The sequence below is a fragment of the Gnatocerus cornutus genome, chromosome 2 (genome assembly GCF_029298725.1).
Source record: "Gnatocerus cornutus isolate USDA-ARS CGAHR chromosome 2, icGnaCorn1.1, whole genome shotgun sequence".
In the NCBI taxonomy this organism is placed as follows: Eukaryota; Metazoa; Arthropoda; class Insecta; order Coleoptera; family Tenebrionidae; genus Gnatocerus; species Gnatocerus cornutus.
The window spans coordinates 21865562-21877880 of NC_142234.1; the positions used below are offsets into that span (position 1 = coordinate 21865562).

General features: G+C 30.9%; 1 protein-coding gene across 1 annotated transcript in view; it reads right to left on the bottom strand.

Moving 5' to 3' along the window:
* Positions 1-12319, bottom strand: part of LOC148180094 (uncharacterized) — a 48144-nt gene that overhangs the window by 9721 nt on the left and 26104 nt on the right. The window contains exon 2 of the mRNA XM_088029761.1: positions 5737-6428. Within this exon, the coding sequence (XP_087885887.1) occupies positions 5737-6428 (692 nt within the window). The remainder of the gene's footprint in view (positions 1-5736; positions 6429-12319) is intronic.

Consider the following 12319-nt stretch of genomic DNA (forward strand, 5'->3'; position numbering starts at 1 on the left):
CAAAAGAGCAGATCGAGATCTATTAACTATCAAAATCTTAGATTGATCGGGCAAATAGTTTACAAGAGACGATCAAAAAACAAAAAATTAAAAAACTTTTATCGATTGAGTCGCAAAATTTTTTTGCCCAAAAAATTGACCATTGAATTTTCCATTTTAGAGGGCGGATTCTAAAGTAAGATGACCCAAGAAAAACGATGGTAGAAACCGTTTCTCAAAATCTTTCGCAATTTCGGAGATATTCAGCTTTAAAAAATTTCCAACTCAAAATTCAATATCCGAAACTTTGATCGAAAATAACTCAGTTATTTGTACTCGGTCGATAATTTCAAGCCCAGATTTAGAATCTGCGCAAAATTCTGCGTAAAATGAGCGATAATAATTTTCGTTTACTCTAAAAATAAGCGAGAAATCTATTTCAGAACTTTGACATAGTTTTAGTCGTGAATTTTTTCCGAAAAATTCCAACTTTCGACTTTTGAAAAATTAAAAAACAATTTCTTAGCTAAAATAGCGCGAGAAAAACAATGGCACAAACCGTTTATTTTTATCTGTTGTAGTTTCGAAGATATCAAGCATTAAAAATTTTGCAACTAAAAATTCATTTTCCGAAATTTTACAGAGCCATAACTCAGCTATTTGTTGACGTACTTCAATTTTATGTCCGAATTTAGAATGGAGCCAAAATTCTGCGTAAAATGAGCCGAATAACGCAAGTTTTTTTCCAGAGAGAAGGGAGAAATCGACCGAAAAAAGTTTAGTCTAGTCATGAATTTTTCTTTTGAAATAAATCAAATTTTCCACTCATGGTTTTGAGCCCGACTCGTAGAAAAAGAACAGTAAGTAACACGTGTATAAAATTCTCTAAACACTCCCTTCGTGACCAAAAGGGACATTTATTAAACTTTTTATGCTTATTTAGCCCGGCGCATCCACCATTTTTCTAATCTCTTGTCTAGCCAAAACTAATTAAAACGTAACTATTTGACGATGAGTAGTTCAATTACACAATGTAGGTCATCACATTATTTTAGAACTACAAAAAACTTAAACTAAAAGTACAATCAAAGCTGAGCAACTCGAAAATACGTCACTCCCTTCCAAGTGCTTTTGTGGCACATCGAGTAAACAGTAAACCCAAATATTTCCGGTAAAATATTTGCGATTTAATTAAATTTAATTAAATTTAAACACAACGAACAATAGCGCACAAAGCACTCTTTGAACTGCACCATTCAGTTGCAAACTTATTCCATACACGTGAAGCTGATGATCCTAAAGTTATTGTCAATGATTGTCTTTGTGCATTAATGAATTTCGCCGAAGCACGCTTGATGTTAAGTGTACGGCCTGCGGAGCATCCAGAATAATTCCAGAAATAGTAATTAGAGAATAAACCAACAGCAATGTACTCGTACGAATTTAAATAGTTTTATGGCGTCTTTTTACTTGGAGGTGCTCGGAGGAGTAGTACAGGTGGCAATTGCTCTCATCGCAGTCGTTCCGCCAAACAGATGTTGTTTCCAAGTCCAGATTATCCAGGGATTAATATTCACCGCCGTGGAAGTTTCAGCTTACATGCGAGGCATTTTATCCTCCGATTGCTGATAGTGTTCAGGAAATGATTTTTGTTTTTAATTATAAATCGGCACGCAAAGCGAAATTTATAACCATTGTTTACTCCATAAACGGCGGTGCTCCGTCGAAAACTGCCCATTAAAATTTCATTCGGGCCGGTTTTGCTCCTAAAACGAGGAATTCGATTCGTTCCAGAGCGGAAGTAGCTGTTAAACTGTAGTCGTTAATTTTTAGAATGCAGGAAAAGTCACCTTGGAATGCTATTTACTTGCGACTAGTTTACTGCGCTGTTAAGCCGAGATAATCTTCGTGTTAACATTAATTTTAGGAAATCTTCACTTTACTCTTCAGTTTTGTTAAGCCGTTTGTGCAACAGGTCTGTGTGGAAATGGAAACGATACATCGGAACGACCGCTTAACGAACCTCTGCAGATGCTCTGTGCTAAATTATGAATTAAGGAGTGTCGGCCGGCTTTTAAGAGCGTCGCATGTTCGCTGGAAGAGCGCAGGATAATTGGTAGCGAAGTGGGGCGGAGGGCGCCAAATTTAAGATTGATGAAATTAAACTAAAAGAGGAACATATTTTTGAAAACAAATGATGTCATCTGTTAAATAAAAATAATAAGGAAAATGAGTTTCAGGTGTGTGATTAAGAGGAATTTGAAATAGTAAAAAAACTGAAAAAAAAACAAATTAATACACTGCACCAGAAAATTAACACAAAATTCTAATAATGATTGTTTATTAAGGCAATTTTCACAATTTAAAATCAAAACTTTCCAAAAAAATCGCCCTTAACATAAATATACATAACATAAATGACATATGTCTTTCAGTTTTATTAATATCGCATCAAAAAATTCTGCATTTTTAAAAATAACTAGTTACTAATTTTGAGTCATGTAATAACTCTGCCAAATTGCAAAATTGTAGAGCAGAAAACACAGAATTTAGAAATTTTTAGTTTTGAGGCTAAACAAAAAGTTACCGCATCCTTCAAAAAAATTGTAATTATAGTAATTTTAGTGCTACAACTATAAAATTTGGGAAACTTACTAGTTTTGAGTCGTTTATTAACTCTACCAAATTGCAAAATTCTAGAGCAAAAGACACAGATTTTAGAAATTTTTATTTTTGAGACCAAGAAAAAATTTTCACATCCTCCACTAAAATTCGTAATTTTAGTAACTTTAGTGCTACAGCTACTAAATTTGGGGACGTTACGACTACTGAGTCGTGTATTAACTCTACCAAGTTGCAAAAATCTAGAGCAAAAGACACGGATTTTAGAAATTTTTATTTTTGAGACCAAAGAAAAAGTTCCCACACTTTTCACTAAAATTCGTAATTTTAGTACTTTTAGTGCAACAGCTACGAAATTTGGGAAAATTACTATTCTTGAGTCGTATATTAACTTTACCAAATTGCAAAACTCTAGAGCAAAAGACACAGATTTTAGAAATTTTTATTTTTGAGACCAAAGAAAAAGTTCCCACATCCTCCACTAAAATTCGTAATTTTAGTAATTTTAGTGCTACAGCTACCAAATTTAAGGAAGTTACTATTTTTGAGTCGTATATTAACTCTACCAAGTTGCAAAATTCAAAAGCAAAAGACACATATTTTAGAAATTTTTATTTTTGAGACCAAAGAAAAAGTTCCCACATTCTTCACTAAAATTCGTAATTTTAGTACATTTAGTGCAACAGCTACGAAAGTTGGGAAAATTACTACTCTTGAGTCGTATAGTAACTTTACCAAATTGCAAAATTCTAGAGCAAAAGACACGGATTTTAGAAATTTTTATTTTTGAGACCAAAGAAAAAGTTCCCACATCCTCCACTAAAATTTGTAATTTTAGTAATTTTAGTGCTACAGCTACCAAATTTAAGGAAGTTACTATTTTTGAGTCGTATATTAACTCTACCAAGTTGCAAAATTCAAAAGCAAAAGACACAGATTTTAGAAATTTTTATTTTTGAGACCAAAGAAAAAGTTCCCACATCCGTCACTAAACTTCGTAATTTTAGCACTTTTAGTGCAACAGCTACGAAATTTGGGGAAATTATTACTCTTGAGTCGTATATTAACTTTACCAAATTGCAAAATTTTAAAGCAAAAGACACAGATTTTAGAAATTTTTATTTTTGAGACCAAAGAAAAAGTTCCCACATCCTCCACTAAAATTCGTAATTTTAGTGATTTTAGTGCTACAGCTACCTAATTTAAGGAAGTTACTATTTTTGAGTCGTATATTAACTCAACCAAGTTGCAAAATTTTAAAGCAAAAGACACAGATTTTAGAAATTTTTATTTTTGAGACCAAAGAAAAAGTTCCCACATCCTTCACTAAAATTCGTAATTTTAGTACTTTTAGTGCAACAGCTACCAAATTTAAGGAAGTTACTATTTTTGAGTCGTATATTAACTCAACCAAGTTGCAAAATTCTAAAGCAAAAGACACAGATTTTAGAAATTTTTATTTTTGAGACCAAAAAAAAAGTTCCCACATCCTCCACTAAAATTCGTAATTTTAGTACTTTTAGTGCAACAGCTACGAAATTTGGGGAAATTACTATTCTTGAGTTGTATATTAACTCTACCAAGTTGCAAAATTCTAGAGCGAAAGACACAGATTTTAGAAATTTTTATTTTTGAGACCAAAAAAAAAGTTCCCACATCCTCCACTAAAATTCGTAATTTTAGTACTTTTAGTGCAACAGCTACGAAATTTGGGGAAATTACTATTCTTGAGTTGTATATTAACTCTACCAAGTTGCAAAATTCTAGAGCGAAAGACACAGATTTTAGAAATTTTTATTTTTGAGACCAAAGAAAAAGTTCCCACATCCTCCACTAAAAGTCGTAATTTTAGTAATTTTAGTGCTACAGCTACGAAATTTAAGAAAGTTACTATTCTTGAGTCGTATATTAATTCTACTAAATCGCAAAATTCTAAAGCAAAAAACACAGATTTTAAGAATTTTTAGTTTTGAGACCAAGCAAAAAGTTCCTAGATTCTTTTCTAAAATTCGTAACTTTGATAATTTTAGTGCTACAACTATGAAATATCTAAAATGAGTAAATCAATTTTGCATTAATTTTAAAAGGCAGTGTATAATAAAAAAAATAAAAAAAAATACAGAAAGATAAAACATAAAAAGTTTACTAAAACAAAAACAAAAAGCCCACTAAAGCCATTTTTTTAGCATTTCGGGTAACATAAATGACATGTCTTTTAGTTTTATTAATATCGCATCATAAAATTCTTCAACTTTGAAAAAAACATTCTTGTGGAGTCTAAACTATGAAGAAACAGTATTTTCTTTTCATTATACGAAGAAAATACAATTATACAAGAAAATACAAATTCGGAATCAAGAATTCGGAATTCTAAATTGTTTTTTTTTAATAATTTATAACGTCAGAGCAATGATTCTCATGATTTTTGATCGAACTGCATTCATTAATAAAGTTAGTTAAAAGTTAGTTGACCATAACTATGTTAGAAATCAACAAATCGCCACACAAAAGAAAATAATTATGTAGCTATAATCTTCATTGAGGGTTTTACACTAAGAGTCGTCTTTGCCTTAAGCGAAAGAAAAAGACAGTCACCATTCCGAAATCGCTAAAATTTCAAAAATTTGAACAAAATTACAGCCGTCCTAATTAACAAACTGACTTTTCTCTTGCGCCAATCCGTTTGATTTGAAAATGTGTAGAGTTGTCACTAAATTTTCTAAAGTCGAAAAAAAATAATTTTAAAACCAAGATATAAATCTCTTAGAGTGGCGCCTTTTAAACACAAAAAACCGCATCTAAATAGCTCTTTTCGCTTTCGTGCTATTTGAACAAACTTTTGCATTGAAACGCCCTTCTTCAAATATGGACAGTTCAACCTTAAGAGCGTCGCATGTTCGCCGGAAGAACGCAGGATAATTGGTGCGATGTAGGTCGGAGGGCGCCAAGTTTAAATTAGTAAATTTTAGTAGCTCGTCGCCCAACTTTGATGAAGTTTGCTGTTGTTTGCGTCGTTTTTTAGCAACGACCGCCGAGTTTTACTTTTATGTGTCGAGAGACTACAACAAGTGTTTGTGTGGAAACGCGGCGGCCGTTTGGTGATTTCGAAAATTTTCAAAAGGAGTTCTTATTTACCGTCTTGCTCTTGCTCTTCTTGCTCTTCTCGACGTTGTTATCGAGCGCGGAGCGCTCATTGTTGTTTCTGGAAGTCTTGTTATTTTTATTGGTCCTTTTATGTTTCCGCTTCCGCCTGTCCGGAATGTTGAGATGGGAAGAAGCTATCACGGTCTCCTGCCTGACGGGGGCGGATTCGGCCACATCCGTCCTTGGCGGCGGCGGCGGCGGCTCTTGGAGTCGACTATCAGGCTCAGGCGACAACGGTAAAATCAGAATGTCCTCTTGGTCCGTCGTCAAAGGATGCACCGCGTGGAATTTGGTCCTTTCCACTTGCAGGTTTTCGGCGTCTGATGAACAGTCGGAGGTTGGCGGCGTGGGGGCGGTGTCCACCTGCACCACGTAAACAATCGGGGGTGTATAACAAGGAATGGCGACGGGGGAGTGTTGGGACAGCGCCCGGATATCACACGGGCTGGGGGAGGGGGGGTTGTCTTCGTGGGGGACTGTGGGGTGGATGGTCACCACGGAGGGGGCGGGCAGTGGAGGCAAGCTTTGAGAAAGCGAGAGGAGGTCATGAGCGGCTTCGGTCTCTTCGACGCTGCGGTCGCGGAACACAGGCGAATCCGAGCCGGTGCAGGAGTCAGAAGTGGGCTTCTTGGGCGGCGGCGAGGCCTCCACGGAGCCGTTCGGTACAAACTCATGAGAATAACCTAAAAAAACAGAGAAATTTTAGTTTTGAATTATTAAAAGCGTAATTAGATATTTTTATCGGACGTGTTTCTCGGTGTTAACCGAATTTGTCAAGCCGAAGAAAGACGTGTTTTCTCTAGTGTTAGAGCTAAACTGATTATTGCGCGGATAACGACATTACGCCATTTTTTTATCCGTAAATGGATCAATTAATTTAGCCGCCACGAAAGGGTTTTATTTCGTTAATAAAAATCTACAGTTTATCAAACGCTCTAGTGCGGTTATGGCTTTGACTTTTTAAACCGTTTATAGCCACCTAACCGCAAACGTTTTTGTTCTTGTGACACCAAAAATGTTGAAATTAAAGCGCGTTCAAGCTTTTTTTGTAACTTTTTTTTAGCTGCTCGAAATAAAAATTTCTACAAATTCTTAATAAGACAGTCGAGAGTGATAATCTCCACAAATGTCGTTAAAATCGCATAAAAAATAAAGAAACTACAAAATCTTAAAAAAAAGTGGTGGAATTTTTTTGGTCTTACCACAAAAATTTCGAAAAATTCGACTTTTTGATCTAAATTTTTGCAAATTAGTGATATTACTAAAACAAACAAAAGAACCAACATGCATGAATTTCGTTCCTGTCGCACTAAAAATAACGAAATTACAGTGTTGAAGAAAATTAACATTTTCACAGTTGTCCAAATAAAAATTTCTAAATATTCTCCGTTTTGGTCTAAATTTTTCTAAATCGGTACACTTAATAAGGCAGTCAGGACCTATAAACTCAACAAATTTGGTTATAGTGGCATTAAAAATGAAGAACTTACAGGTCATTAAAAATTTTTGGTCAAAAAACAAATTTTTTTTGACTTCTCAAAATCAAAATTTCTAAAAATTCTCTTTTTTGGTCTAAATTTTTCTAAATCGACACTTAATAAGACAATCGAAAGTGATAATTTCCACAAATGTCGTTAAAATCGCATAAAAAATAAAGAAACTACAAAATCTTAAAAAAAAGTGGTGGAATTTTTTTAGTCTTACCACAAAAATTTTGAAAAATTCGACTTTTTGATCTAAATTTTTGCAAATTAGTGATATTACTAAAACAAGCAAAAAAACCAACATGCATGAATTTCGTTCCTGTCGCACTAAAAATAACGAAATTACAGTGTTGAAGAAAATTAACATTTTCACAGTTGTCCAAATAAAAATTTCTAAATATTCTCCGTTTTGGTCTAAATTTTTCTAAATCGGTACACTTAATAAGACAGTCAAGACCTATAAACTCTACAAATTTGGTTATAGTGGCATAAAAAATAAAGAACTCACAGGTCATTAAAAACTTTTGGTCAAAAAATAAAAAATTTTCTTGACTTCTCGAAATAAAAATTTCTAAAAATTCTCTTTTTCGGTCTAAATTTTTCTAATTCGACACTTTTAATAAGACAATCGAAAGTGATAATTTCCACAAATGTCGTTAAAATCGCATAAAAAATAAAGAAACTACAAAATCTTAAAAAAAAGTGGTGGAATTTTTTTGGTCTTACCAAAAAAATTTTGAAAAATTCGACTTTTTGATCTAAATTTTTGCAAATTAGTGATATTACTAAAGCAAACAAAAAAACCAACATGCATAAATTTCGTTCCTGTCGTACTAAAAATAACAAAATTACAGTGTTGAAGAAAATTAACATTTTCACAGTTGTCCAAATAAAAATTTCTAAATATTCTCCGTTTTGGTCTAAATTTTTCTAAATCGGTACACTTAATAAGACAGTCAAGACCTATAAACTCTACAAATTTGGTTATAGTGGCATAAAAAATAAAGAACTCACAGGTCATTAAAAACTTTTGGTCAAAAAATAAAAAATTTTCTTGACTTCTCGAAATAAAAATTTCTAAAAATTCTCTTTTTCGGTCTAAATTTTTCTAATTCGACACTTTTAATAAGACAATCGAAAGTGATAATTTCCACAAATGTCGTTAAAATCGCATAAAAAATAAAGAAACTACAAAATCTTAAAAAAAAGTGGTGGAATTTTTTTGGGCTTACCAAAAAAATTTTGAAAAATTCGACTTTTTGGTCTAAATTTTTGCAAATTAGTGATATTACTAAAGCAAACAAAAAAACCAACATGCATAAATTTCGTTCCTGTCGCACTAAAAATAACGAAATTACAGTGTTGAAAAAAATTAACATTTTCACAGTTGTCCAAATAAAAATTTCTAAATATTCTCCGTTTTGGTCTAAATTTTTCTAAATCGGTACACTTAATAAGGCAGTCAGGACCTATAAACTCTACAAATTTGGTTATAGTGGCATTAAAAATGAAGAACTTACAGGTCATTAAAAATTTTTGGTCAAAAAACAGATTTTTTTTGACTTCTCAAAATCAAAATTTCTAAAAATTCTCTTTTTTGGTCTAAATTTTTCTAAATCGACACTTAATAAGACAATCGAAAGTGATAATTTCCACAAATGTCGTTAAAATCGCATAAAAAATAAAGAAACTACAAAATCTTAAAAAAAAGTGGTGGAATTTTTTTAGTCTTACCACAAAAATTTTGAAAAATTCGACTTTTTGATCTAAATTTTTGCAAATTAGTGATATTACTAAAACAAGCAAAAAAACCAACATGCATGAATTTCGTTCCTGTCGCACTAAAAATAACGAAATTACAGTGTTGAAGAAAATTAACATTTTCACAGTTGTCCAAATAAAAATTTCTAAATATTCTCCGTTTTGGTCTAAATTTTTCTAAATCGGTACACTTAATAAGACAGTCAAGACCTATAAACTCTACAAATTTGGTTATAGTGGCATAAAAAATAAAGAACTCACAGGTCATTAAAAACTTTTGGTCAAAAAATAAAAAAATTTCTTGACTTCTCGAAATAAAAATTTCTAAAAATTCTCTTTTTCGGTCTAAATTTTTCTAATTCGACACTTTTAATAAGACAATCGAAAGTGATAATTTCCACAAATGTCGTTAAAATCGCATAAAAAATAAAGAAACTACAAAATCTTAAAAAAAAGTGGTGGAATTTTTTTGGTCTTACCAAAAAAATTTTGAAAAATTCGACTTTTTGATCTAAATTTTTGCAAATTAGTGATATTACTAAAGCAAACAAAAAAACCAACATGCATAAATTTCGTTCCTGTCGTACTAAAAATAACAAAATTACAGTGTTGAAGAAAATTAACATTTTCACAGTTGTCCAAATAAAAATTTCTAAATATTCTCCGTTTTGGTCTAAATTTTTCTAAATCGGTACACTTAATAAGACAGTCAAGACCTATAAACTCTACAAATTTGGTTATAGTGGCATAAAAAATAAAGAACTCACAGGTCATTAAAAACTTTTGGTCAAAAAATAAAAAATTTTCTTGACTTCTCGAAATAAAAATTTCTAAAAATTCTCTTTTTCGGTCTAAATTTTTCTAATTCGACACTTTTAATAAGACAATCGAAAGTGATAATTTCCACAAATGTCGTTAAAATCGCATAAAAAATAAAGAAACTACAAAATCTTAAAAAAAAGTGGTGGAATTTTTTTGGGCTTACCAAAAAAATTTTGAAAAATTCGACTTTTTGGTCTAAATTTTTGCAAATTAGTGATATTACTAAAGCAAACAAAAAAACCAACATGCATAAATTTCGTTCCTGTCGCACTAAAAATAACGAAATTACAGTGTTGAAAAAAATTAACATTTTCACAGTTGTCCAAATAAAAATTTCTAAATATTCTCCGTTTTGGTCTAAATTTTTCTAAATCGGTACACTTAATAAGGCAGTCAGGACCTATAAACTCTACAAATTTGGTTATAGTGGCATTAAAAATGAAGAACTTACAGGTCATTAAAAATTTTTGGTCAAAAAACAGATTTTTTTTGACTTCTCAAAATCAAAATTTCTAAAAATTCTCTTTTTTGGTCTAAATTTTTCTAAATCGACACTTAATAAGACAATCGAAAGTGATAATTTCCACAAATGTCGTTAAAATCGCATAAAAAATAAAGAAACTACAAAATCTTAAAAAAAAGTGGTGGAATTTTTTTAGCCTTACCACAAAAATTTTGAAAAATTCGACTTTTTGATCTAAATTTTTGCAAATTAGTGATATTACTAAAACAAGCAAAAAAACCAACATGCATGAATTTCGTTCCTGTCGCACTAAAAATAACGAAATTACAGTGTTGAAGAAAATTAACATTTTCACAGTTGTCCAAATAAAAATTTCTAAATATTCTCCGTTTTGGTCTAAATTTTTCTAAATCGGTACACTTAATAAGACAGTCAAGACCTATAAACTCTACAAATTTGGTTATAGTGGCATAAAAAATAAAGAACTCAGGTCATTAAAAACTTTTGGTCAAAAAATAAAAAATTTTCTTGACTTCTCGAAATAAAAATTTCTAAAAATTCTCTTTTTCGGTCTAAATTTTTCTAATTCGACACTTTTAATAAGACAATCGAAAGTGATAATTTCCACAAATGTCGTTAAAATCGCATAAAAAATAAAGAAACTACAAAATCTTAAAAAAAAGTGGTGGAATTTTTTTGGTCTTACCAAAAAAATTTTGAAAAATTCGACTTTTTGATCTAAATTTTTGCAAATTAGTGATATTACTAAAGCAAACAAAAAAACCAACATGCATAAATTTCGTTCCTGTCGTACTAAAAATAACGAAATTACAGTGTTGAAGAAAATTAACATTTTCACAGTTGTCCAAATAAAAATTTCTAAATATTCTCCGTTTTGGTCTAAATTTTTCTAAATCGGTACACTTAATAAGACAGTCAAGACCTATAAACTGTACAAATTTGGTTATAGTGGCATAAAAAATAAAGAACTTACAGGTCATTAAAACTTTTTGGTCAAAAAATAAAAAATTTTCTTGACTTCTCGAAATAAAAATTTCTAAAAATTCTCTTTTTCGGTCTAAATTTTTCTAATTCGACACTTTTAATAAGACAATCGAAAGTGATAATTTCCACAAATGTCGTTAAAATCGCATAAAAAATAAAGAAACTACAAAATCTTAAAAAAAAGTGGTGGAATTTTTTTGGTCTTACCAAAAAAATTTTGAAAAATTCGACTTTTTGATCTAAATTTTTGCAAATTAGTGATATTACTAAAGCAAACAAAAAAACCAACATGCATAAATTTCGTTCCTGTCGTACTAAAAATAACAAAATTACAGTGTTGAAGAAAATTAACATTTTCACAGTTGTCCAAATAAAAATTTCTAAATATTCTCCGTTTTGGTCTAAATTTTTCTAAATCGGTACACTTAATAAGACAGTCAAGACCTATAAACTCTACAAATTTGGTTATAGTGGCATAAAAAATAAAGAACTCACAGGTCATTAAAAACTTTTGGTCAAAAAATAAAAAATTTTCTTGACTTCTCGAAATAAAAATTTCTAAAAATTCTCTTTTTCGGTCTAAATTTTTCTAATTCGACACTTTTAATAAGACAATCGAAAGTGATAATTTCCACAAATGTCGTTAAAATCGCATAAAAAATAAAGAAATTACAAAATCTTAAAAAAAAGTGGTGGAATTATTTTGGTCTTACCAAAAAAATTTTGAAAAATTCGACTTTTTGATCTAAATTTTTGCAAATTAGTGATATTACTAAAGCAAACAAAAAAACCAACATGCATAAATTTCGTTCCTGTCGCACTAAAAATAACGAAATTACAGTGTTGAAAAAAATTAACATTTTCACAGTTGTCCAAATAAAAATTTTTAAATATTCTCCGTTTTGGTCTAAATTTTTCTAAATCGGTACACTTAATAAGGCAGTCAGGACCTATAAACTCTACAAATTTGGTTATAGTGGCATTAAAAATGAAGAACTTACAGGTCATTAAAAATTTTTGGTCAAAAAACAGATTTTTT